The following is a 26,003-nucleotide window of genomic DNA, read 5'->3' as shown; positions in this document are numbered from 1 at the left end:
CCGCCTTAGCGCCATGCGCTGGAAGGGGGTTCAGCCACCAAATTAGCCAAGAAACGCCCACGACAGACCGTCGACTCGCTGAATCCCTGCGTCAACGTGAAGTCTGATCTTTAATTAACTTGAAGGATCATTCGGAAGTCGCACCAGACCCAACTAGAGCGTTATCGTGGTGTCATTCCCACCAGCCTTAAGCTGGTGCGGGGTGAACATCCGTCGATTAAATCTGCCGCTGAATCCTCTTTCACATCTGTCACGTTCCGAGATTCCAGAACTTCTTTTCATTTGGTTCCTTATCCTTCCATTGGCACCAGAAAACAGCTTCCATGATGTTGGCAAGCGGCACTCTCGTCGTCGTGGCAGCACTGCACCTGGCCACGGCCCAGCTCCTCTGCTACTTTCCCAACGGCAGACAGAGCACCGATGTGCCATGCAACGTCTCCGCCCCAGTGAGCATGTGCTGCGGCTCATCGAAAGCGTGCCTATCCAACGGCCTCTGCCTCCTCGACGACACGACATCCAGCAGCGGCAATAGCTATGCCCGCGGGACGTGTACCGACCCGCAATGGACCAGCGACCTGTGCCCGAAGCAGTGTCTCCTGAGTAAGAAGCCCTATGCCTTCGCCATCAAGACCTGACGAAGCTGATAGGGACATAGACCAAGATTCACCAGACAACTCCTCGGCCTACGATTTCCGCAGCAGCGGCGTCCAAGTGTGGGAGTGTGACCGGCAGGGGTACGGCGCGGAGGCGGAATACTGCTGCGAGTCGGACCGGGAAAAGACACGGTGCTGCAGCACTTCGACGGCAGTCTTCAAGCTCCCTGCCGCGACGGTTGGCAACGCCGTGGGTCAGGTTTTGACGACGACGACGGCGGCGGCGGCGGCAACAGCTACAACGACAATAAGCTCCGCGAGCCAGGGCGCGAAGAGCACGAGTGAAGGATTCGCGACTGCGGCTGCTACCGCGCCGGCAGAGACATCAACAGACACACCCGATGAACCTTCTTCGGGCCTCAGTGTCGGCGCGATTGCGGGCATCGGGGTTGGAGTTGGTGTATTTGTTGCTGGTTTGGCCCTTTTGGCGGCGGTTTGGTTTTATCGGCGCCACGCAAAGAAAACCAAGGCAGAGGTGCAGGGCGAAGTTACTTCGGAAAAGTACACAGGCGTGAAAGAGCTGGAAGCGCGACATCTTTATGAAATGGATGGGGCGGGGGTGGTCGAGGCACCAGGAGGAGACGACAGACATGAAATGCCACCAGCAGTCAGAGACGCACGGTAGAAGCCAAGAAAACTAGGCGTGAGCAAATTTATGAGGAAGGAATTGTGAGAGGACTTTTGAACCCCTGAAACCGTCCCGCCTCACGCAATCTATGGTATCTCTGATAATGAATAGAAGAACGCTTACTCCATCATTGTATGGAATGCAGGTTCGCAGCCCCGGAAAGGTCTGGCAGACCTCCCCATCTCCATGCGGATAATCGCTGGTGTTTTCATGCCACCAAACCGATGCCGACGACACCCCAAGATAATAAAATGCTCACCGCTAATCCAACGCCGCCAGTATGCAAAAAAGATGCCTTTGTATAGTCTGCTCAGCCTCGAGCAGGGGCTTGTTGCTTCATTTGTATTCTTCTGAGTATCATGTAGGTCGATCTGGGTTCGAACTTTTCCGTCTTGGGATTCCAGTGGCCCCAAACGTCAATAACGACGAAGCCTCTGGGCAGCTCGATCTCGACAAAGCCGGACACCAGGATGCAGCCTCGCGGAGGGTAAGATCGGGTAGGCTTCCATGACTGTGCCAGTTTCTTTCTGAACTCGCGGGCAGGGCCATCTGTGATCTGCTTCATGCCTTCGATGTGAGACATGGCTGTGTCCCTGACGAAGTTGGTCCTGCCGCCGCTCTCGGGTTCTCCCGATTGTCGTGAGTCAGAAGTCTTGCTGACATCGTGGGAGGCGTTCTCTGCAGGAGTTCCGTCCGGGGTCTGTCTGTTAGCTGAGGGGAGCGGCCCTTCAGACTTGGTCTGCTGTACAGTGCCGCCGGGTAATGACGGGAACGGCGACATCGGCTTGCTAGGCTCGAAGCCGAGCGCTCGAGATATGCCCTCGAAGTGCTGCTTCACCAGGGCCGACGTGAAGGCCCATGTCGAGAGTGTCATGGCTTCTGGCCAGAGAATCTTGCGCAGCCTGTTGACTGTTAAAGAATCGACCGGTTGAGTTGACCAGTACAGTCCGTCATCCTGCATCAGCAAACTGCGCCATGTTAGTACGGGGCATATCGGTATATCTAGGGTACAAGCCAGAGCACAACGTACCCAGAAGAGTAGTATACTGGTGGCGGACGGTATGGAAAATCTATGTCCAGCCAGTATCTCCGCAGGTTCACCACATTGCCACACCTCGCTGTCAAGGTAGGGTGCCTTTCGACAGCGCTTCGCACCCAGTGGGCCAGGTCAGCTATCCACCAGAGTCAGCATCTATCGCGATCCTAGTCGGACTATCATCCATACCCCGTATATGGTTTTGCAGCTCCTTGTCCTTGCTGATTCTCACGTATTGTCGCCACTCCGGGTCGGTGCCCTTGTACGGCGGCTGGCTGACTTGTTTCGTCGTAAACGGGAAGGGAATAAACCATGGCTCCGTCTCCTCATCCATCTCCTCATCTAGCGCCTTCTTTTCCGCGGCCGAAAGACTCTCGTATTCGCGATCGACATGTCGGAAGAACGGGTTAAGGACGGTCGACCAGTACATTTGCCAACAGGCGAGCGAGATGCCTGCGCCGAGAAAGAACGACCTGGCAGTAAGTCAGCTGTAGTCCGATGGAGCAAAGGAAGTAACGGATGCGCACCTGGCCCTGAATCGAGACTTCGTAACCTTGACCCTCTGGACGACGATGGTCTGTTGGCCTTGGACCTTCGGGGCGAGCGCCCGAGCAGCGAGAGTGCTGGCGCGTGGCCTGAAGAAACGCCACATCGTGTATTCAGAGGGGCACGCCGAGCGACGGCGGCCGTGGTAGGTTCGGTAGCAAAAGGATGTCCCTCTCGTGCAGCGATGGACCGGTCGGGATATCGGAGTCGGGGGAGACGGACGAAGTTTGGCTGCGATGACTGATGCGAATCGACGTGGGTTGCCCGGCGGAGGTGGGATGGGATGGAAGTGACGGGACGGCAGGCAGATGACCGTGTAGTAATGCGAACAAGAGGATGAAAGAAGTGACACAGACGGCGCGGCACTTCTAGCAAGGCTGACGTGGTTTGCCGCGACTCGAATGCAGCGTTTTGCTGTTGTTTGTTCCAGAGGCAACGGCAGCCCGAGGCGACTCCAACATCAAACTGAACAACAGCTGCGGCTGCGCTGCGCGCCTCCGCTCAGGTTCCCGGCCGGAGTTCTAGATGCATGTCGGCGCACAGTGTTTGTTGGTTCCCGCCCCTCACCCCGCCAGTGCATCGGCCCCCCTGAAGGATGCCTGCCGATAGCGCAGCGTACAGTGTGGACGCTCTGCATGCACGGGGCACCCTCATCGATGGGCAGCACGACCCCTGCTCCACTTCCCTGGACCCAAGCCAAGGGGTCAAGCCACAGTCGGATGAATGGTTTGACCGGGGACACTAGCCACTTCGATCCCGCCACGGGGTCGACCCAATGGATCCAGACAGGCACCTGGGACGTGCTGCGACAGCTCCCGTCGACTTACGTGCCGACTCGACGCAGCTTTGGCCTTGGAGATAGCAGCCACCTGCAGCATCAAGCTCGCCCACCCGTCAACAACACCCCATCGTCGAATCCATCCCCGAGCTCCATCCACCGCGTTCGACATCATGAAGGTCTCCGTTGGGCTTGCGACAGCCCTGGCTGGCGTCGCGACCGCGCTGTCCTCCGACCAGCCCGCTGACGTATATCTCCTGCAATCGAAGCAGACCTCAACCTCCAGTTCCGACATCCCATCATTACCACGACAGATTGCCCGCCTCATCCTCCTCCAGCGTCTGTCTCCCGAGGGCCAGCATGGCACCTGGGATCTCCCCGAGACCATGTCCAGCGAGAAGGCAGTCAACTACCTGAACGACTTCGGCCTGTCGCCCCAGGGTCTCTTCAGCAACGCCGCCTCCACCAACCCGTCCCAGCTTGTTGTCATGCTCGAGGGCATCACTGGCGATGATGCCAAGGCGCTTCAAAAGTCCATTGGTGCTGGACCCAGCTTCAGGGTCGGCGACGCACCCTCCGCCGCTGCCAACACGCTGCTGCTGGCCAACGACTTCCAGAATGTCGGCGTCACCCCGAAGGGCTGCAAGTTCGACAAGGCCATCAACCCCTTTGCCGAGGAGTGCTGGAGTGGCAAGTCGTCCGTCGTCAGATACGACGTGAAGAAGGTAATTTAACTATTCAACCGCTATGATGGATGCCCAAATGCTAATGCCAATGGACTCGCAGGACTCCTCCATCATCAACTCCCTCTCCGAGAACGCTTCCCTCCTCCGCCAGCTGGCTCAGAACGGCGAGATGGAGACTATCCTCGTTGCCATGCCCGAGTCCTCCCGCAACTCTCAGATTCGTCACTGGTCTTCCAAGCCTGAGGAGCTTCGCCGCCGCCAGGTCGAGTCCGTCATGAAGACCGAGTCCGACAAGCAGGACAAGCCCGCGCCCACGAGCCCCGCCGAGAGCGCCACCCCCTTCCCCGGCGAGATCAAGCGCGGCAGCATCCCCTCCTGCTTCTCATCGGCCGACGCCTGTGTCAAGGACACCAGGAACTGCTCGGGCCACGGCGAGTGCGTCAACAAGTACCAAAAGGCCGATGGCCAGTCTACCGGCACTTGCTTTGCCTGCGCCTGCTTGTCCACCAAGTCCAACAAGACTGGGAGCGTCACCCACTGGGGCGGACCTGCTTGCAGCAAGGTTGATGTCAGCGTTCCCTTCTGGCTCTTCACTGGTTTCGGTATCGCTTTGATTGGTACCCTCTACTTCGCCATCTCTCTCCTCTTCAACGTCGGCGAGGAGCCGCTTCCTGGCGTCATTGGTGCTGGCGTCTCCAGATCGAAGTAAAGCCATCGATGATAAGGCTTTGCGTGCTTAAGGTGGATTGGAATGAGTGTAGTGACTGTGCTTATAATTGGCAAGTGGTAGTCTGTACCATAGGTGTATTCTCACGCGGCGTTGGCATTGGCAGGACATTTCTCTCTGTTCATGGAGAGGTTATTTCTTAGACAATCAAAGAATTGAAGCAATGGTTCCATGAATGCAGTCTATGTTGGGTATCATTAATTTGCTAGGTGCACGTACGTAACCCAACTAACCCAGGTCATCTGGATCCGGGCGCTCACTTGGTGTCGTACCAAGGCTCTCCAGCCCCCTCTCTACCCTTAACTCACTGGCGCCAGTGTTCGCGATCTGTCTTGCCGGAGACTGTGCAGCAGATTCTGCGGCTGATGATGTCCCGACCGCGCTGGTATACTTCAGTCCAGCCTCGTTAAGAAGCTCCTGCACCTCATCCTTTCTGGTCAAGATGCTTTCCCTCTCTTGCCTCAGTTCCTCCACCCGCTTCGTCTTGTCCGCCAACTCCAGCTCCATGGCCCGCATCGTCATCTGTAACCTCGACAGGCACTCTGACAGGTCCGGCAACGGCGTGATTTTGGGTGGTACCTGCAGAAGGTGCTCGGCCGGGTTGGTCTGAGGCTTCTCCAAACCATCCATGCCGGAGCGCGTCTGCGCTGCTTCGAACGCCGCACGCCGCTCCGCCTCCGAAGCGTCCGATTCGTCACCAGAGTCGCCCTCGGCCATCTTGATCTGCTCTGCCATCTCGCGCCGCCGGCGGAGCTTCTCTTCCCTCTCGGCCTTTCTACCTAGTGACAGCCCACCGTCCTCAACAAAGTCGTCGAACCCTTCACCAAGATCCTCATCCTCAGGCACAAGCCGAGTGTCAGCCTTCTTCTTGCGCAGCGAGGCACCGCCCTCATCATCGTCGAAAGAAATGAAGTCGTCGCCAGACTGCTCCTGTGCTAATCGTGCCCTGCGCTCTCTGCGCTCTTGAATCTCCGCGTCGGTAAGGATGTTCGTCTGCTGAGGTCGCGAGCTCAGTTCGTCCGAGTTGACAATCAGTGCCCCCTCGAGTTCAGACGCATCCAGGTCCATCTCGTCCTCGTCGTGCACGCGCTGCGATGCAAGGTTCTGCGGCGTGTTGGGCGTCGAGTTTTGTAGCTCGTCCAGGTATTCCTTGCTATACCTCGGCCGGTCTTCTTCCTCGTCGCGAAAGGAGCGCATCGGCAGACGGTTCTTGATGGCGCTGTTCTCCAAAGCTGTGTATCCCAGGCTAGCCTTCTTGGGCGTGGTGTACTCGGTCTTTTCCCCATCGTCACCGCCGGCCTGAGCACCGCCAAACGACAGTCTTGACGAAGACTGGCGCTTCTTCTGCTTCAAAGACCCGGAACGACTGACCGTTGGACGGATCACCACGGGGCCGTCATCCTCCTCGTCATCCCCTTGCGCGGAGCCCTTGGACTTGCCCGAGTCGCTGATCGCAGCACCGCCATTGGAGTCGTCGACCTCGCTGAAGTTGATGCTCTTTCGTAGACCGCTCTGTCGGAATGGCTTTCGCGTGAATTTGACTGCTATCGGCGCACCGTCTGCCACCCCATTAGCCTTGCGAACGGCATCAGCGCATCGTCTCTGGACGGGGACTGCAGACTCACCATCCTTCACCGGCTCCGGCGAGCTTTTTGACGCATCGTCGTCCTCTTCGCCGTGGACTTTGATCACACGGGCTTTCCTCTTTGGCGTGAACGAGCTCATCCTGACAGATGATGTAATTTCGGTAGAATTTTGAAGGTGTTGAAGCTCCAGTAATTCGAGGCCGCTCAGGTGCCTGGGAACCTCACCTTGAGAACGCGCAGATAAGATTTCTTATCGCCACGTGACCCACCCAAATTTCGACACCGCCCAGGCCAGGCTCCCCTCGGCAGGCTACAGAGCATCGATAGCTTCGTCGCGTCGCAAAGCCCATCTCGCGCCTCGATTGACATCACCCATATCCAACCCATCCACACCCCACAGACAGACAGCACAAGATGGCGCCCGCACAGCCCGAGCTGAAGAAGGTACGGAGGCCCATTTTCCTCACGGACATTCCCGAGTCTCCGGACTTGTACGATGTACAACCAGATTAATGGAGAGTGCCTACTTTGGCACCTCCTCTATCGGCTCATCCCCTTCTGTCCTGGATCATGATCGCTAACGTTGATCGCAGTACCTCGACAAGAGACTTTTCGTCCAATTGAACGGCAGCCGCAAGGTTATCGGTGTTCTCCGAGGCTACGATGTACGACGCTCTTGGTTCTGTCGTTTGGAGTTCCGAGCTAACAAGCTCCATAGGTCTTCCTGAATATTGTTCTGGACGAGGCGGTCGAGGAGAAGGAGGGCGGCGAGAAGGTCAGGCTAGGCATGGTCGTACGTATACCGCTTTCTCCGCCAGATTTACCATTTCAATGCTAACCTCACCCAGGTCATCCGCGGCAACTCAGTCGTCATGCTGGAGGCGCTGGAGAGAATTGGCGGCGACGACCGCCAGCAGAGAGGCTAGATTGCCAAACGACTCGATGGTCGACTTCCACGAGATGCTTTTGCGGGGCTTTTACACTTCGGCGTTATGACGGCACAAAAAGATGCATTTGGTTCCAAGACAAATGGGCGGGGATGAAGTATGGCTAGATACCAGCAAATGTCACATTCAATGCGAACCACCACAACAGCCGCAGCTGCCATTTGACGAACCACGGATCTAGGGCGTCTATGCGGCAAGGCTCACTTGGCACGATCGGCCCAGGCTTTCTCGTCATACCAATCCATCATGCGGCCGCCGTACTTGCGTACCCAGCCCTTGATGCCGCCCTTGAGGATGACGGCCTGCACAGCGGTCTCGCCAACGTCATCAAAGTAATCCTGCAGCCAGTTCGCAGAGCGTGGGCCGCGTCCGTTGCTGCTACCTGTGCAACGGCTTCAGCAGGGGGGAGGGGTCTTTTCGAGTGTGTGTGGTGTGTGTTGTGGACAGAGACGATTAGAGCGGATTGCTACTCACCGCAATAAAATATAACACGCTTGACACCAGCCTGCTTACACAACTCATGGATGACGGGCCTGGTCTGGTACAGAGTCTGGGCGGGGAAGTTGATCGACGTTGATATCGTCCCGCCCTCCCAATCGTTCCTGCGTACGTCCACGAGCAGAAAGTCGCGGGAAGTATCTTGCCCATCTGCAGCTCTAGCCTCAAGCAACGCCATCACCTCGTCAGCCTCGACTTCCAAAGACTTGGCTTTGGGGGCAGGAAACGCTGCCCACCAAGGCGGGGTCTCCGTCGCAGTTGCACCTGCGGCTTCAGCCATGGTTCACTCAGGCGATCCGCCTCGTCGGGTCGGGTCTTGGCTCAGCTGGACAGACAGAGAGATCTCTTGCAGCAGTTCCTGCGCCTGCTGTGACGCCCGAGATGCTCACTGGGGGTTGCTTTAAGGGCGCGATCTTGCGGGCGCAGAGTTGCGGGCGTAAGTTACCCCAGAATCTGCGAAGGCAAGTCTGGAAGGGGGTTTGGCGGATGATGTGATTTGAGTTGCAGAGCCGCAAAGCCGTGCTGCAGCAGCTTCTCCTCAGCTCAATCTCCAAATCTCTCGGCACTCTACAGCTGTGGAGAATGCCGCACGGAGACATTTGTCATTCCGGGCCTTCAATTGGCTGCTCATGATGCCATTGAGCCCAAAGGCACCTCAGTAACTTTCGACCCTTGCGCCGTCACAACCCCGATGCACTTTTAACACACATTGGCCCCCGAAACTCTGGAAACACCAGACGTCAATGCCATGTTGCTTGTGGTGATGCCTCAACTTCACAACCTCTTCAAGTGAAGTGGTCTTTTTTCTTGTCTGTTTGCTTCTTCTTCTTGGACCTTCCAACCAGCTGCCGCCCCGCCCACATGCCGAGACTAATTGACGCATCTCTTATCTCTACCCGTAGGATTCGGGACTGGCTATCTCGACCAATTACATGTTCTTGTGGAGTCCGGCACTCACTCCAACCTGTTGCCAGTGGCTCCCGTCTTTCCCTTTGCCTGCCGTCCAGCAAGTGCGGCATTTGTGCTTATCTCGCGTCGCCAAAAGCTTCCTTTAGAGGCATTCTTTCTTGTTTCTGGGTCAAACTACGTTGTATTTTTGGTTGAATATTGACAACCGGGCCGGCTCAGTTGCAGATGGAGCTGATGGACATATCCATTGACCTCTAGGATCAGCCGTTACCGGAGAGAATTTGCATCCCGCGGTCAATTGCTCGGAGATGTCACAAGTGTCATCTCGGCGTCCTAGCTGGTTTTTGAACACCGAACGGGACACAGGGCATACCGTCTGACGGGCTGCTCGCATTTGCGACAGCAGGATGATGCCAAGGGCATTCTCAGGCTTATTATGGGTGCTTCATTCGATGATGTGCGCGCCCTGTCTAACAAAATGGCATCCTAGATGTCTATCAAATCTCACAGGGCGCACGCACGCGGGACAATCTGTGAATTGCTGACCGTCATCATCATGTAGCACTTCTTCTCCAGGTCTCTCTGCAAAACCTCGACTAACCGCTGCCGCCGCTCATCGGCCTTCTTGCTGACATATACCAGCATGTTTGTTTGTCTTATCGCAACATCTCGGAGAGAGCCGATGAACCAACACTCCGACCCCAGTTTCTCTCCATCGCACGCCGCTGCGTTCCCACAATGAGCGCCGAAAGGGCGAAAGGGCGCAGACGACAAACTGATACCGATGCCCAAGAAACAAATTCTCCATCCCATGTCCACCTTGTTTCCCCCACTGCGGCACCCGGAGGCCAAGAGGACGGGGACAGATGGGATATCGCCCCGCCACCGGGGTAAAGAAGGGTAAGGAACCGTTCCTATCTTCCCGCCCTGCGCCGCCTCCACAGATAAGACACCACACCCAATGACTCGGGACCCTCGCGCCCGACGACTGCTCTGTGCAACGTCAAACTGCATGGCCACCACATGGTGAGCCGTGGAGCTCCCTGGGAGAATCGACATGGCATTTCCTTCGCACCTGCTTCTTCAGGTAAAGCTGAACGACCGGGAAACTCTCCGATGGGATGGATTCTTTCGTCTGTCCGAGGCGACCCTTGGTGATGTTTGCTGTAAGCCTGCGAAGCTGCGCAAGCCGACACCGCCTCACGTAATTGTTCGATGACCAATATTGTGATGTTCATGGATCAGGTCACTTCCAAGGCTGTTGGCCGTGGTGGTTCGGCGAGTCTTGCGCGTCGGACAGAGACATCCATAGACCGGTCCCGGCCCGGGCATCTGGATCGACCACATAGCAACCGCAGGTCTATAAAGACCAGCGGGCGTATCACCAACATGAAGATATCCAGAGACCCTCTCCTCACGCCAATCTCACCTGGACAGCCTCAACTCGGTCCTCTGATCTCGCAATGTCTCGGTGGCTCCTGTCTTTCGTCGCCGGAAGCGCCCTCGCGGCTGCTTCTGGCCTCCCCCTGAAGCTCGAGACTCGTCACGCCGTCACTTCTCGTGTTTCCAACATTCATCTGACGATCGAAGAGCCCGTTGATGGATCCGTCACCTTCACTTACGGATCTTGCCGCGGCGTCTCGCTCGACGATGCTCATCACACCATCGTCAAGTCCGAGGTCCGCGACTCTCAGCGCCTCGTCTGGGTCCTCCCTGAGGATGCTCACTCCGACGGCTGTATCTCCGCCTGGAGTGTTTCTGGCTCCTTGATTGGTCGAAGTGAGCCTCAGACTCTTCACCACAGCTGGAAGCGTCGTGCTGCCAAGAGATGTAAGTCATAGCCACGACCGTCGATCCCGCTCAAACACTGACACCAGCCCAGCCATCCACATGAGCAACGAGACTGGCTTCGACACCCTCGGCGCCTGGTTTGAGGGTGTTAACCTCCTCAAGGACAAGGAGCCTGCCGCCGTTGACGTTGACGCTGCCAAGTCTAAGCAGATCGCCATTGTAGGCGCTGGCATGGCGGGACTGATGTCCTACCTCGTCCTGTCTCAAGCTGGCATGACCAACATCAGCATCATCGAGGCTGGCCAGCGCCTCGGTGGTCGTGTGCACACCGAGTACCTCTCCGGCGGCCCCTTCGACTACTCATACCAGGAGATGGGTCCCATGCGCTTCCCCGAGACCTACGTCGACCCCAAGACCAACGCCACTTACAACATCTCTGACCACCAGCTCGTCTTCCAGCTCGCCGCCGAGATGAACGAGCTCAACAACCACGACAAGAACCTCAGCGTCGACTTCATCCCCTGGATCCAGTCCAACGTCAACGGCCTATCTTACAAGAACGGCATCAAGCTCGCCAACGGCCTGCCCCCTACCCTTGCCCAGATCTCCGCCAACTCCTCGCTCGCCGTCGCGACCGTCTACGACGATGCCACCAACGCTCTCTCCGCGGAGGAAGAAAAGTACATGCCCGGCAGCGACTTCTCCGTCGCCATGGCGAAGAACATGTACAAGGCCCACGGCGAATGGGTCCGCAACGGCCTGAATGGCCTGGGAGGCGACACCTGGTCTGAGTACGCCTTCATGGTGAACTATCTCAAGGGCTCCCTCAACTCCACCGACGCCCTCGGCATGTACTCCGCTACCTCCTTCTGGGACACCCTCTACGAGGGCATGTACTTCGAGGCCGCGACCTACAGGACCATTGATGGTGGTCTCAGCCGTCTGCCTCTGTCCTTCCACCCCCTCGTCGACGACGTCACCACCATGGACCGCAAGATCGAGCGCGTGCAGTTCACCGAGGACTCCAAGGTCAACCTTCAGTGGCGCAACAACTTCACCGAGAAGACCTTCCAGAACGCCTCCTACGACTACGCGCTGATGGCCGTCCCCTTCTCCATCATCCGCAAGTGGCGCCTCCCCTCCCTGCCCCTGACCATCTCCAACGCCATCAAGGAGCTCCCCTACACCAGCGCCTGCAAGGTCGCCCTCGAGTTCTCCGAGCGCTTCTGGGAGCACTATGAAAACCCCATCGTCGGCGGCTGCAGCACCACCTCCGACATCCCGGGTATCGGCTCCACCTGCTACCCCTCGTACAACATCAACGGCACCGGCAAGGCGACGATGCTCGCCAGCTACATCTCCGGCGACTGGGGCCACCGCTGGGCGTCCGTTTCCGAGGCGGAGCACGTGCAGTACGTCCTCGACGCCATGGTTGAAATCCACGGCGAGAACACCCGCGAGCTGTACACCGGCAACTACAACCGTCGCTGCTGGGTGCTCGACCCCCTCGAGAGCGGTTCCTGGGTCAGCCCCGTTGCTGGCCAGCACCAGCTGTACATTCCCGAGTACTTCAAGACGTACGAAAACGTGAGTGACCAGTACCCTTTCTGCAAATCTTTTTGTGGTAGCCGAGACTAACACTGGTGCAGATGATCTTCATCGGCGAGCACACCTCCTACACGCACGCCTGGATCTCCTCGGCTCTCGAGTCCGGCATCCGTGGCTCCGTGCAGCTGCTCCTTGAGCTCGGTCTCGTTGACGAGGCCAAGGCCGCTGTCAACAAGTGGATGGCCAGATGGATCGACATTGTAAGTTGACCAGCCCCTACTCAAACATCCTGTGCCGGTAGCTAATATCGCCTTTAGTAATTCGATATAATGATAATCAAGTGAGGCTATCACGTAGGATAGGCTAGAAAATCAGGGAGTAATGAGGGGCGTACATACGAGGCGTCAGAAAATCGCCGAGGGATGGTGAGAGTTAAGTACATAGTGTGACGAACTTATGAATGAAAAGTACATGAACCATCTCATACCCGAAAGATCATGGAATGGTTCTAGAACCGATATGAGTGACATGCACGCTCGCCTTGGCACGAACACTCCAAAGAGTAGATGGCCCAGATGCGACGACCCAGTAAACAAAAGATGACAGTCCATAAGCGTCCTGCACGGGAGATCCTTCTCGTTCCACCCACTCCCGGCCCCACGAGACCGTTTTCTGACAGATGCCGTTGGAGCTGTCACCCAGCTTGATAGCTGCGCCCGAATCCTACAATCTCAGCCTTGCGGGCGTAGCTCATGGTCTGATCGATCCACCGAGGAGAACAGGGGTTCGGCCGGACCCGGAAGAGGATGGTTCGGCATCTGCTGATGCGCCACGTTTATGCAGCGCCTGACCGATCCTTTGAAGAGTTTGTCATAGGCAGCCGCGACTTTGTCATCTGACCCCCTGGCAGCCAAGCAGGTTCATCTCTTCTCCACAACATGGCGATGTCCGGAATCTGCAAGAGTCGGAAGATCTTCTTGCGACAGGAACCAGATCTGTTAGTCAATTCATGCTGAGAATTTGACTATGCAAGAAGTTCGTTCTCGTCTCGCTGGATTCTAGCTTCGCTCGTCTCAAAGAGTCGCGGGACTCCAGATTGGGAGAAGGGCACGCCGTCTCGAACAATCTTTGCCAGCCCCCTGGCCGTTAGGAGGATGAAGGCCATTCCGTGGCCGTTGAACCCTGCGGCGATGTACTGCCCGGGTTTGGATGGGACTGCACCAACGTGGGGCAGCTGGTCATTTGTGTACTGAATCTCGTCAGTTCTCGGCCGAATTGCGACGTGGTTGAGAAGCGCTTACCCCCATGATTCCCGTCCAGACTTTGTCAACCTTGGCTCCACTGTTTTCCCAGCCAAGGAAGTTTCTCTGCATGTAACCATCAAAGTACGTAGCAGCAGGCTCGATCAAAGTTGAGTCGTCCCAGATATTGTACCATTGATCGAGGCGCTTCGGGTAAAACTCCGTCCTGCCGCCGCCAACGATGATACTCCCGTCCGGTCGAGTGACTTGGTAGTCGTATAGACCGGGACCGTGACGAAGGGAGTAGGTCGAAGGAAGATGCGGAGGACGCGTGCCTTCTGGGACGGCTACATGGCTGCAGATCCCCCGAGCTGGGATGATGCGGTCCTTGTACTGTGGAAGCAGCGAGGAGGTGTACGCGTTGGATGCAAAGAGGACGGTTCTGGCTCTAATGGCACCTCTGGGGGTGGTCACCGTCCAGAACCCGTTGTCTTGGGTGTCGGACACTTGAGTGACGGGAGTATGCGTGTGAAGCTGGGCTCCCTTGCTGACGGCTTGTGACAGGAGGGACATGACAAACTTGTAGGGCCTGCAAGGGTCAACGTGGTTCTCTCTTGGAGACGTCTCTGACGGGACCATACCAAATAGAGCCGGCTTCGAAAGCGAACGCTGTGGTGGCGTCCTTGACACCGGAGAACGTCTCGGCTGCCTTGCCCTCGACAGTGTGAACGAGCTTGGCTGTTGGCGATCCTAGCTGAAGCAGCTCATTGATCCCTTTCTTGAACGGCAGGGCGTGCTCATCCTTTCTGAGAACAGCCATGGAGGTGGTCACTCTGAAGTCGCAGTCAATCTTCTTCTCCCTGACGAGATCTCTGACGGCATGGAGGTTGGAAAGCTCAAACGAGGCCATCTCGTCAGCTGCCTCTTGTCCGTACTTCCTCATCAGACCAGGAAGGCCTTGATAGAGGTCGGGTCTTACATGGCCGCCTGCTTGGTGTTAGTGCGGGGCTACTGCACTGGAGGACGTAACTTACCATTGCGAGCCGTCGCTCCCGAGCAAGCTTGTCTGGCTTCGAGGATGGTAATGGATGGCCGGGAGGAGTCATCGAGGCCGTCGAGGAGGTAATGGGCTAGAGCTGTCCCAGTGTATCCAGCGCCAATGATGACGATATCCTGCTCTGCTGGCAATGTCTCGGAGCTCTGAAAGTCATCAAGCTCGTGGAGTTGCGATCGCCAGTAAGGGACCGTGGCGTTGGGGACCGGGAACGGAGTCGTGGACATGGTGGAGCTGGATGATGTGATGAGAGATGAGAGGAGTGCGTTGGTGGGAAAGGTTCCGGTTGAACGGAAGCCAATCACGAAGTCTTTTAACGGTCTCGAAGAAATTGCGATTGGCCAAGAAAAAGGTGCAAAGTGGCCAGTATCAAACATAAACACTGCTGGAGAAGTAGAGGCCCGCAAGTGGCTCGAAATGGCAACTTGCAGCTCCGAAAACGCGGGGCGGGTGACTGTTACCTCCGCAGCGCCTCGGAGCCGACCGCCGGCTACCGGAGCCACTATCCGTGCTATGTACCTAAGCGAGTCCCGGCAGGGAGGAAGGAGCGCCCCCCAGAACTCGATGCATGGCAACTTCCATCCGGTAAAGTACTCGGTAGGTGCTTTAGTGCACCTGTCAAGTTTCACCATCTCAACTTCAACTTCAACCATCCATCTACACTCTTTTTCAACGTCGACCATGATTCTTCTGTTCAATCTCCACTCAAGTCGGACCCTTGCTTTGCGAGTGCCTGACTCGCGCCATCGTCAGATTCGCTCTCTTCTGCCACGCTAATATCGTTCGCTTATTGCGGAGAGATGGCCTTCAATCACGCTACCGCCCAAACACCATCGCCGGCCCCTGTCCTTGCACCTGTCACTGTGTCGTACCCATTCCTTTGGGTTCATGATGCATGAACCTTAGACACGTGAAGCTGTCAAACTGTCATCTCCGGTGGCAAACTGCCTGCCACGAGGCTCTAGGGTGCTTCGGTGTGGGGTTATCGCGACACGTGCGACGACTTGCAAGGGAATTAACAGGACGCCTGGCTTCAAGAGAACTTTCTTCACCGCCTTGCCGTCAAAGTTGGTTTGTCGGTGAACGTTTCCTTGAAATGATGGTAGGAGGAACGTTCTCATTTCCTTCGGAGATCCAGTCCAACTCCGACGATCCTCGGCCACCATGCCTTCTGATACCCATCGCACGCCCAGGAGTCTGGGACCACACCGCGTTTACGCTTCTTGTTCAAGAGGGACCGGTCTCCGCTCATCGAACCATCCAGCTGGAACACAACTGTGCTGTCCTCTCGCCACCGACATCTTATCCGATCCGATAACGACTACTCCCTTGGAAGCGAGTCATGATCGAAGGGCAGAATTTCGACGCACATTACTATTCGAATGGGAGAGATTCTCGCGATCGGGTTCGGCATTCTGAGCTGCCACAGAGTACATCCAGCAATTATCGGCTTTTCTGACTGAGATGATTGGCCATCGAATAGCGACCTTTCCGGTAGCCGCCGAGACAAGCCTTTGGTGTGTTGCCGGCTCTCCAACGGCAGCCTCTCCAACGGCAGCCTCTCCAACATACTGCCACTCAGACCAAATCTCCTTGAGACTCTGTCGCCTTGAGATACGATGCTGCTGATGGTCCTTCCGAGAAGTAGTAACCGATATCAGTTGCGGTGTTTCCTAAAACGGGCCAGTCATACAAGCTTTTTTCCTTTTTGGGACAGCAAACGTCAAGGATGCAAGGAACACCGGCCACTGCCGACATTGACAGCCCAGAGAAACCCCACGTTTATTGCATGAATGGTCGCCTCCCGCATTTAGGGTGCTGGAAGTGGGACAGGCCTTCAACAACTTCATTGTCACGCAGTGCAGCCATCGTCCCCTTCCAATGACCGCTGTTCAATTTCATCTCATCACACGAGACGCGCCCGTACTGCCAACAACGCTCATACAGAGTTATTTGGCGTGATAATGCGCTCGCGGCCCTTGGTTCCGCCATCCAGGCCGCTCCGATTTCCGCCGAGGTTACTTGCTGCCAGACAGCATTTCTCGTCAGCAACACCAAGGGATCAACCACAGTGGGCGCGCTCCAGAACAGGCTCGGACCAAATCGAAAGGCCGGTGGCAGATCATAAGCGACAAATGGATGCGGCGGAGCCATCTGCAAGGCACGGATGCCAGCATGACGTGCTTTCGATTGTTCGTATTGTTCGTGCAGGAGTGCCTCAGCCCTGGGCACGTTGAATCCACTTCAATGATCAACAAGTGTGCACGGGCACGCTGCCCCGGCCTTTCAGTTGGAAGATTTCAGGCATGATTTACATTTCTGCTGAAGACAAGTGCTTGAATGATGGATCTTCACCTTGGGCTCACAGCGGGTACGAGCTCAGGATTCCGCATGCAGCCCCGTGGGCCGACGTTGCAATATCTATTGGAATCGACGGACGCAAGATATATCTGGTTGATTGATCACATTTCTCTTTGAGAGTGTCCCACGCGAAAAGTACGGAGGCCGGACGTCCCGTGGGTCGTTCGCCGAGTTCTTGGAGATTCGTTAAGCCAGGTTCGTGGAACGGTGGAGCGGGTCGGCATCGTCGGGTCCGGAGAAATCGGCCGAACGGAGGCGCTGGACCGATAGCCAGAGGTCTGACGGCATGCGATTCATTCTGTATCTGTATAAGGTAAAACACTCCTTCTTTACGACCGCACGGTCGGGCACCACAATCAAATTCGAGCGAGACACTAAGCTCTTGCAGGCATGGGATAAGACGGTGCGAGACCGAAGGCACGCGGATGTCCTTCGAGGATCAGAAACACAAGACAGACTCATTTGCAGTCCACATCATGCAGAATGTTTTGGCGATGGTCTGGCTATCGTCATCTGCTCAAGAAAATAGGCAGTCTGGATATGCAGTTGGCATGGCCATCGGTTTGGATTCAAAAGTACGGATTTCGGACTCGTATACAGTTCCGAGAGATGTGGGCTCTCGAGCTGTGCAGTCAACGCGGCCATCTTGTCGCGCGGCTCAAAGATTAGCCCGAAGGACTAGAAAAGTACCATGCAAGCTTCGAATGTCAGTTTGGTGGCGATTATGAGCTGAATACCTTTCCGTCCGCTTCAGGCTCGCGAACCGGATGGGTACTTTTGCCTCTTGTTGGCGGTGGCCGCCGAAGATCTCTCCGCGAGAAGCGAGATGTGGGCTTTGGAGGACCATGCCAACGTCAGAACACACCCCGGGACGTCGACGAAAATCTCAGCCGAGGCAATATCACCTATGATCTAGGGTCGAAGAGGCAGGTATCTGCATGCTCCTAAAGTCAGCATTAGCGGGAGTCGCTGTTGCAGTCTTCCAGTGGCGTCCTCCACAGTCGGCCCCACGACATCAACGGTCCCGTCCATGCAGATGCCGGTGAGGGCTCGACAGTATTCGTACTTCACTCGAGTTGGGACTTCATGATGGGTCCGGTCTGCCGACAAATCATCAAGTCGTTGGCGACATGTTGATGCCTGGCATGTGGAGGTCGTGCAGGATACGGTCCGATACGTGAGCAGCCCTCGTCTCGCTTGACGATTGACTGAGCAAACATGTTTCATGAGCGACGGATCCTGGCGAAGTTGGCAGAGATTTTCAATGGTGTCGGCACGTCAAATGCTTGCCTACTCGGCATTGACAGGAAAATGGTGACCGGGTCCAGTCAAGGCTACATACATGCCATTGGTAGCTTTGCCGGGGATGAATCCGTGGTGCCTTCACATTGCTTTTTCTAAGCGTATCATCGTGGGAGCCATGTGGTTTAAGGGCCTGGTTTGATGTTGGGAGTCCAAGCGGCTCCAGACCGCAACCGAAAAGTTTGCTTGTCAAATATCAACTGGCGAACGGGCTTCCCTTTCTTCTTTCCAAGCAGAAGGTGTGTGGCAGAGTCGACGAAACAGGCATGTTTGTCAGCGAGAGACCACGTTTGCTTGTCATCGCAGGTCGCCGCTGCCGCCCATGTGCAACACGACGCACCGCGTAGCTCGGCTGATATCCTAGCAATGCACTGCGACCCGGCAAAATGGAATAATTCGCATGGACCCGAAATTGACGAAAACCTTGGTCACACTTGCATTGCATCCAGTCTCATCTTCGAGGGCTGCAAAAAGCAATCTAACGGCCGCCACAACGCTGAAGAGCGCCTCGCGTTGATGGGCTGGTGGCGTCGACGCATATGCAACGAGCAAACATTTTCTTCTTTGCTTGAGCTAGCAAAGGGGAAAGCACCTCGGAAACGACATGTCATTTTGGACATTTTGAAGAGAAGCTTTTGCGAGTTAGTGCGCCTCGGTTGGTTGAGAGCGCTGGTTGGACTTTGGCGCCCGCTAGACCTTTCGGAACCTCGCCTACGACGCGCTACTCCTGAGATGGTCGGTCATCCACCGACCACCGAGAATCCTCGGCTTCGAAGACGATGCGCCATGTTTGCATACGACGCGTGGAGAGAAGCGTCTTATTGCAATGTTTGCGTATCATTTGACACCTGTCACAAATGATGAAAGAGAGGGGGCCGTTCGAGTCTTGCATATCAAGGCCCCCACCCGAAAACCTCGTCTGTTGGTTGGTCCATCGAGATCTTCTCAAGATCTCCATCATTGGAGCTGAGAGTGGACTTGGCCGGTGGAGGTCACATTGACAATCTGACAATCGCGTGTAGAGAGGACTTTGATCCGCTGAGGGCTGCCAGTTCAAGCCCGGGCAACCAGGCCACCGTCAGGGGGATCATGCGGGGTGATTCGGGGGCGGTTGATGAGCTTTACAGTGCAAACCCCGGGGAATCCCGATTTGGGCGCCGGCGACAGGTGATGGCGCTGAGCTCTCGTCACCATTGTGTACCGAAGATGAAAGCGACGGAGATGAGGCTGGGAGATCGTGGCGTGACGAAACACTGCAAAAATGTGCCTCGACTTACGGGCTCTGTCCAGAGACCCGGTGTTGGAAACCACTGTGGCCAATGCAGGACCCAACAAACTCTTTTCATCGACCAGTGCTGCATTTCTCTAGCAGAACCAAGCGAACACACAGCATGGATGTCTCTTCGCACATCGCTCGTGCATCAAGTACTTTGTACGAGCAAGTCGGCAATGGATGGGACATTAAGACCACTCCACCCGATCCTTCGGGCTCAAGTTGAAACTCAGGCAAGAAAGTGTGTGTTATGGCAACTCCACCACGTTGTTGGTGAAAGAGTCAGCAAAAGTCTGTTTCTGATGGGCTGTTTGCCTAAGTCGCAATTGAGCGGCAATCTCTGAGATGGGATTCGAGTCGACCATCATCGCATCCAATACCCGTTTCCAAGATCTGAACGGATACTCATCCCCAATTCAGTGGGCAGAAAATGAACCAGAAAAACACGGCTCGCAGACTTTTACCCCGTCGGAATTGGGGTCTGAACATCCGCCGAACTTCCAACTGAAGGAAAGTCACAGTGTCTGTGGCTCTTTTCCCTCCGACCCCCGGCTGAGTCTCACTCGTCGTTTTCTCTCTGCGTCTCCCCCCAGCAGCTGCAGTACAGAGCCGATGCGTGCTGCAAGCTGCACAGCGTTTTCATGGATTAATATTGAGATAATTGGGCGCGCCGTGGGCCCCAAATTAGGCAATCCGGAAGCCGCAAATCTCATCATACGAGTTTGCAATTGCAACTCGGCAATTACCTGCTGTGGCGTGTTGTTTTCTCCACTGGACATCGCGTGTCACTGACGTCTGTTAGGGACAAGGGACTAACAAGGGGACCACACAAACCTCTTCCAGCCGCCTCCATCACCGCCCGGGGTTTCCTGTCCGATGGCTCAAAATTTTCTCTGCTCCAGCCTCCGGCCAGCGCGCAGGATTGACGCGATGCGAATGGACCAGTGAGAACTGACAGACAGACTGAGCAATACCCACGCCCGGCTATGGCCTCCACGAGCCCAATTATTTTCGCCCTTCGTGTTCGATCGCGGCTCCATTGATGCTGCTGCAAGTCACAGTAGACTCCATCCGCAATCATCCCCTTCCTCTCGACCGCCGACGATGAGCTTGACCAAAGACCGTTGCAAGCCTGCCTACGGGATATCCACCGTTAACCCGCCTCTTAGCGCACTTCTAGAAGGGGTGCTCCCGACCAACGCCGCCTCGGTATGCTCGGCAGCTGACGGGCGGTGTCCCACTGGAGAGGCTTCGGGGTCATGCTCAGGGTCCAGTCGGCATCCTTGCTGGCGTCTCTTAGCCCTCCTGCGGACCCCTGGTCTCCTGGGACGCTCCTGGGACCCCCCGGCCTTGTACCACCGACCCAGACAGGGCTGACTCTCAACCGCTGTTCGGTTCATCGCGAACCACCGTTTGCCATTGGCGCTGTTCATGGACAACCGTCAACGGTACGGATGTACAAGCTGCCTTCTCCATGGGCCTCTCACCCTTGGATCCATGCATGGGGGGCCCCTTGGGCTGTCTTCTAGTGAGGAGCCCAGCTTTCTTCTTACACTACGGCATACAAATCATACGATGTATATCCATCGAGACGGCGGTGCCTAATTCGAAGCCTGCAAGCCGCGAGGACTTGAACACACGCGGGCCTGCGAGTGCGAGACGAAGGGGACGAGGGGGAGGGGTGAGGCCGGGCGACCTTCCATGAGGTCGGAGTGGTTCTACGGAATCCCAACTGAGACCGCATCAGAGAGAGAGGTTATATATCTTTCGTGGGCGTCCCGAGTCGAGCGCTCTCAAGAGAGTGGCTGCGTGCTTGTTGTTCCAAACCCTTGGATCCGGCCCTTCTTCTATTTGGGATTTCTACCATTGTCTGTGCCATTTTTTGATACCCCCTTCCCATCCGCACCCCTGTTCACGTCGGCGGCCCCAGAGATCCATCCTCCATCCCATCATCCCGTACTCCTAGATTTACAAGCAAGCAGCCGCAAGGCTTCCCTTTTTTGGTTCGAGGGACACCGGCGATCAGCTGAGGATTCGAACTTCATCTTCAGCGAATTGGGGATCCCGACACCACAAGCTTTTCCTTCGCCTGATATTCCGTCACACAGTCACAGTCATGGCCTTGACATACAAGCAGTCACAGCTGGTCAGGGGGACCATCCCCGCCCTCCGTGAGCACGGAGAGACAATCACATCCATCTTCTATGCCAACATGCTGCGCGCTCACCCTGAGCTCCACGACCACTTCAACAAAGTCAACCAGGCCAACGGTCGTCAACCACGCGCCTTGACGGGCGTTATCCTCGCTTTTGCTTCCAACCTCAACCACATCAGCGAGCTCATTCCCAAGCTCGAGCGCATGTGCAACAAGCACTGCTCGCTCGGCATCCAACCCGAACATTATGACATTGTCGGCAAGTACCTCATTCAGGCCTTCGGTCAAGTCCTCGGCCCAGCCATGACGCCTGAGATTCGTGAGGCTTGGACAAAGGCCTACTGGATTCTTGCCAAGATGCTCATCGGCCGTGAGGCCCAAATGTACCGCGAGTTTGACGACGACAAGTGGAAGGGATGGCGCAAGTTCCGTATCGAGCGGAAGGTTGCCGAGACGGACGACATCTTCTCCTTCTACATGGTCCCAGTAGACGGCAAGCGTCTCCCAGACTTCTATCCTGGCCAGTACACCTCCCTCCGCTCGACGATTCCGGGCCTCGGACACCTGCAATCCCGCCAGTATTCTCTCAGCGACTCTCCTCGCCCCGACTACTACCGCATCACCGTCAAGCGTGATCAAGGTGTCAAGGTCGGCAAGGGCCAGGCCGTCTTCAACCTCAACCCGGGCGTTTTCTCGAACTTTCTGATCGACGAGAAGAAGCCTGGCGACATTGTGGAGTTGACACATCCCACAGGCGACTTCTTCTTCGACACGCACGCCGCCGGAACTCTTCCCGTTGTCCTCATCTCTGCCGGTGTTGGTGTCACGCCGCTGATGTCCATCTGCAACACCATTATTGAGCGCCAGGCCGTCCGCCCTATCTCATGGATCCACTGCTCGGCGCGCAACGCCCCCTTTGAGGAGCACATCCGCAAGATTGCCTACAGCCGTGCTAACTTCACCACCAAGTTCTTCCGCTCCCAGATTGCCGATGTCGAGGACGATGATTCACTGTCTTCGTCAAGCGACTTTGGCCTTCGCATGGACCTTGCTCGGATAGACCCTGCAGAGCTCTACCTCGGACACGGTGGTGCCGAGTACTATATCTGCGGTCCCGAGATTTTCATGGTTGAGATGTCTCAGTACCTGCTCGATCGGGGAGTTGATCCCGCCAGAGTCAAGTTTGAGAGGTTTACTACTGGCGACTTGGAGATGAAGCACTAAAGGCGTAAAAGCGTTGGCTACACAGTCGCACCTTGGCCGACTGTGCATTTGATTTAACGGGAGAACGGAACAGGACACTGAGGATTTTGGTTCAACGAACGTGGCGGAGTTTCATGAGTTGAGAAACGGTCTATCTGGGAAACGGTTCAATGTTTAAGCGGCCACATTAATGTTTGGTCAGTTAAAGGAAGACACGGAGGATGGGTGGTATTCATTGATTTTGAAGTATCTGGATCGGAAGGGTCCATCAAGCGTGCCCGTTTGCGCTGTAGAGAAAAAGAATCTTCTTGCCATCCACTGCCGCTACTCACCTACAATTGACTCCAAACGCTGCGAAAGCGGACTTTTCAAACGCCATCATGGCTGTTCCCTATTCGCCGCGCAGCAGTGTGCAAAGACGTGATCGAAAGCGAGTATTTTGGTGCCGATTCAACACCAACAATCGTTCTCTATCCAGCAAATATTCGACATCATACGAGAAAAACTGGATTGGGCGCCGCATAATGCAACCGCCTGACTCGTCCACTTTTTATTGACGCCTCTGGCCCCCCAGAGTTCTCTACGGGGTACCTAAACTGGGGGCTTTTGGGGCGGAGAAGAGCTGGGGTTTTGTCCCCCGGTGGACTTCGGAATACCCATTCAACCTGGGTCTTACACACACATATCGCACTCGACTTTTATATCCACGCAACTCATCACGAACGTCTTCCGTTGGTTGGGGGGTTGGCCTTCGTCCACAACATCCCATGATTGCGTCCGACGTCGCTCCGCAAGCGAGAAGGCTTGATGGAGTATTTTTACCCCCTACATGGGGCACTTGCGATGTCTGGCCGATGCGCAGCAAAATGCGATCTCACGCTTCCCATTGCCTTTCCCATCGGAATCGGGATTTCGATCAAGTGCGCCGAAGACGTACGGATACATACGCACACAACGCAGCGGCATAAAAGGAGCAAAGCCGCTTTGCCGGGTAACCTCCGTGATGACGAGTGAGCATTGCTACCTAGCGTGAGGCACAGCCTACCACAGCCGAAAGTCTCCCCTTACTATTGATGTCAGTCCCCTGCGAGATCGTGGGTCAAGTTACTATCGGACTTCACAGAGAAAAGTCGGATTCCATTCTCTCGACTGTCCCGTTCTGCGGCGACCTCTGCGGCGCGGGCTTGACTCGCCAGGAAGAACCCGCTCATCGAGACTGATCATCGACGATGACGCCAGCTTTTCATGTGTCCTCTGCAGGCTCCCCTCGCTCCCGATGCTGCTCATTTTGTTGCCCTGCAGCGGGACCTAGAGCTAGTGCAGTGCTGGGAATCCGCAATCCGCTCCGTCGGCAAAGGCCAACGGCTATGCCGCCGTTTGAATCTTCAACGGCGTCCGTGCCAACCATACTAGATCCCGCTCGCCCGCTGGAAAGGAGCCCGCAACAGATTATCTCTTCATATTAAATCCTCCTCGAAATTCTGCTCTCACCTGCCGGTACTTGGGAGAGTTTTCTCACGGCCATGGGGGGAAACAACAAAGGAGAAAAAATACCAAGGAAAAATCCCTCTCGCTTGATTAGACTTTGGGAGTGCACATGGCGGTCAAGAGGAGAAAAATTCCCCGGTGATATCGCAGTAAACGAAGAAAACGTCAACAGCCAAGGAAACCTTCCCAAGTGAAGGAAAGGGGTGCTGTGTTAGACCACAGGGGCAGAGGAAACAAGTCCCAGCAAACTCAACTCAGGAGCCAGCTCCGGACACCGCCTGCCTGCTCTAGGGTCTTCGTCCACCCATGCGTATTATCCAAAACCTCATATAGGGAAACATTCGCCGCGGGACGGCGGGTTCGTCGGAAGACAGGTTGCTCAACAAGGTGTTGTTTCCGGTAGCATTGCGGCGCTGGGGGGCGCTGTCGCTGTCGCAAAACAGAACACGCGCGCGCTGAGCTGAGCCTCCGTATCGGGGGTTGTGCCGTCGGTGACTGACCCTGAAAACCCAACCCCCGGCCGCATCAGATGCTCATCAGGCGCCGACACGACGCTGCAGGGGCTCTTGGAAAAGGGCGCTGCAAGGAGCATTCTTTGTTTCTTTTGGTTCGTGCACTGTTATGAGAGTCGGAATAATGGCATGTTTATCGGCAGTGCGTTTCCCTATTTGTGATTTGCGATCAAAGTTTCTTTTTGTGTTGTCAGAGGTTGAGGTCGAAAGAGCCAGGCCGCTGGGGTTTCGGTCGGCAGTTGGGAGGCTCGGTGTAACCCTTCGGCTGGATTAGTGAACTGCGCAACGTGGCGTCGCTGCAACGTGAAGTCGGAGCTGTCACTTTGACAAGCACACCTCACCGCTCATGATGAAAGTATATTTTTGTCGCGAGAAAAAGAAAATCACGGGACCATGGAGTCGAGCATTCCGAGCGTCTCGGGTCATTGATGCTTGGCATGCCCGGACCTCGCTGGATGATGTATTTGATACAATCAGTTGAAAAGACTGGAGCAGCGTAACCGGGCAGCAAATCGCCGGTGACTTGTATGTCACTCGTAACTTGTCATATTTGAACCATTTCGGAGTTTAAGTCTTCTAATAAGTCCTTCGATCTAACACCCTACGGGTCCACATGTATGCTACAACGGCAGGATGCCGACCACCTTGGATGGCAAAGCATGATGTCCCCTTTTGATCATGTTCCTTCAACATGAGTGTCAAAGCGCTGTGTTTAATAGTCATATTGGCTCTCCAGGCTCAAAATTGTACAGTGATACGGCATAGGTTCGCCGCACTAATGTCCATATGAGCGTCTGATAGGGATGCTGGGTCTGTGTAGTTACGTGGGGTTGGGAAAGGAGTATACGGTGACAGGATATGTTAGTTTCGAAGCGAATGATGCGCACTACAATTTCGGAAAAGTTTTACTGCACATATGTAAACATGCTTGCCCCCAATTCCAAATGACATGATTCGAAATGCCAAACACTAGATCGGCTTATGTTAGTAGCAGGTGCCATCTCTCGGCCATGTTCAAAGTCTATCTGAACCTCCAGTGAGGTTTGACTATCTTCTTCATGTCTGTATTTGACAGGCTACA

At 55.7% G+C, this 26,003-nt stretch overlaps 10 protein-coding genes across 10 annotated transcripts; 6 read left to right on the top strand and 4 right to left on the bottom strand.

The window, feature by feature from the left end:
• Positions 1-326: 326 nt before the first annotated feature.
• On the top strand, positions 327-1,278 carry CGCA056_v010236 (uncharacterized protein; the record flags this gene model as incomplete). Its single annotated transcript, XM_037325483.1, has 2 exons — positions 327-600; positions 656-1,278. 2 exons carry the CDS (start codon positions 327-329, stop codon positions 1,276-1,278), a joined length of 897 nt encoding a protein of 298 aa, XP_037176084.1.
• Positions 1,279-1,591: 313 nt separating this feature from the next.
• Positions 1,592-2,969, bottom strand: CGCA056_v010235 (uncharacterized protein; the record flags this gene model as incomplete). The annotated part of the gene is made up of 4 exons (XM_037325482.1): positions 1,592-2,249; positions 2,312-2,453; positions 2,507-2,790; positions 2,845-2,969. 4 exons carry the CDS (start codon positions 2,967-2,969, stop codon positions 1,592-1,594), a joined length of 1,209 nt encoding a protein of 402 aa, XP_037176081.1.
• An 845-nt stretch (positions 2,970-3,814) lies between these two features.
• On the top strand, positions 3,815-5,036 carry CGCA056_v010234 (putative endoplasmic reticulum membrane protein; the record flags this gene model as incomplete). Its single annotated transcript, XM_037325481.1, has 2 exons — positions 3,815-4,366; positions 4,428-5,036. 2 exons carry the CDS (start codon positions 3,815-3,817, stop codon positions 5,034-5,036), a joined length of 1,161 nt encoding a protein of 386 aa, XP_037176082.1.
• A 246-nt stretch (positions 5,037-5,282) lies between these two features.
• On the bottom strand, positions 5,283-6,779 carry CGCA056_v010233 (uncharacterized protein; the record flags this gene model as incomplete). Its single annotated transcript, XM_037325480.1, has 1 exon — positions 5,283-6,779. One exon carries the CDS (start codon positions 6,777-6,779, stop codon positions 5,283-5,285), a length of 1,497 nt encoding a protein of 498 aa, XP_037176087.1.
• A 275-nt stretch (positions 6,780-7,054) lies between these two features.
• On the top strand, positions 7,055-7,566 carry smg1 (Small nuclear ribonucleoprotein G; the record flags this gene model as incomplete). The annotated part of the gene is made up of 4 exons (XM_037325479.1): positions 7,055-7,138; positions 7,234-7,305; positions 7,359-7,433; positions 7,489-7,566. 4 exons carry the CDS (start codon positions 7,055-7,057, stop codon positions 7,564-7,566), a joined length of 309 nt encoding a protein of 102 aa, XP_037176088.1.
• Positions 7,567-7,787: 221 nt separating this feature from the next.
• CGCA056_v010231 (uncharacterized protein) lies at positions 7,788-8,365 on the bottom strand (the record flags this gene model as incomplete). Its single annotated transcript, XM_037325478.1, has 2 exons — positions 7,788-7,969; positions 8,101-8,365. The coding sequence occupies 2 exons, from the start codon at positions 8,363-8,365 to the stop codon at positions 7,788-7,790; spliced, it is 447 nt and encodes a 148-aa protein (XP_037176085.1).
• A 2,092-nt stretch (positions 8,366-10,457) lies between these two features.
• On the top strand, positions 10,458-12,653 carry lox-3 (L-amino-acid oxidase; the record flags this gene model as incomplete). Its single annotated transcript, XM_037325477.1, has 4 exons — positions 10,458-10,824; positions 10,877-12,372; positions 12,435-12,593; positions 12,651-12,653. The coding sequence occupies 4 exons, from the start codon at positions 10,458-10,460 to the stop codon at positions 12,651-12,653; spliced, it is 2,025 nt and encodes a 674-aa protein (XP_037176086.1).
• Positions 12,654-13,357: 704 nt separating this feature from the next.
• Positions 13,358-14,855, bottom strand: puuB-3 (Gamma-glutamylputrescine oxidoreductase; the record flags this gene model as incomplete). Its single annotated transcript, XM_037325476.1, has 4 exons — positions 13,358-13,582; positions 13,635-14,163; positions 14,216-14,561; positions 14,609-14,855. The coding sequence occupies 4 exons, from the start codon at positions 14,853-14,855 to the stop codon at positions 13,358-13,360; spliced, it is 1,347 nt and encodes a 448-aa protein (XP_037176795.1).
• Positions 14,856-20,823: 5,968 nt separating this feature from the next.
• CGCA056_v010228 (uncharacterized protein) lies at positions 20,824-21,198 on the top strand (the record flags this gene model as incomplete). The annotated part of the gene is made up of 2 exons (XM_037325475.1): positions 20,824-21,012; positions 21,106-21,198. 2 exons carry the CDS (start codon positions 20,824-20,826, stop codon positions 21,196-21,198), a joined length of 282 nt encoding a protein of 93 aa, XP_037176771.1.
• Positions 21,199-21,680: 482 nt separating this feature from the next.
• Positions 21,681-22,943, top strand: hmp-1 (Flavohemoprotein; the record flags this gene model as incomplete). Its single annotated transcript, XM_037325474.1, has 1 exon — positions 21,681-22,943. The coding sequence occupies one exon, from the start codon at positions 21,681-21,683 to the stop codon at positions 22,941-22,943; it is 1,263 nt and encodes a 420-aa protein (XP_037176776.1).
• Between the last annotated feature and the right edge of the window lie 3,060 nt (positions 22,944-26,003).

The sequence above is a fragment of the Colletotrichum aenigma genome (genome assembly GCF_013390185.1).
Source record: "Colletotrichum aenigma strain Cg56 chromosome Unknown KSG_Cg56_contig06, whole genome shotgun sequence".
NCBI lineage: Eukaryota > Fungi > Ascomycota > Sordariomycetes > Glomerellales > Glomerellaceae > Colletotrichum > Colletotrichum aenigma.
This window is presented reverse-complemented; position numbering and strand designations above follow the sequence as displayed.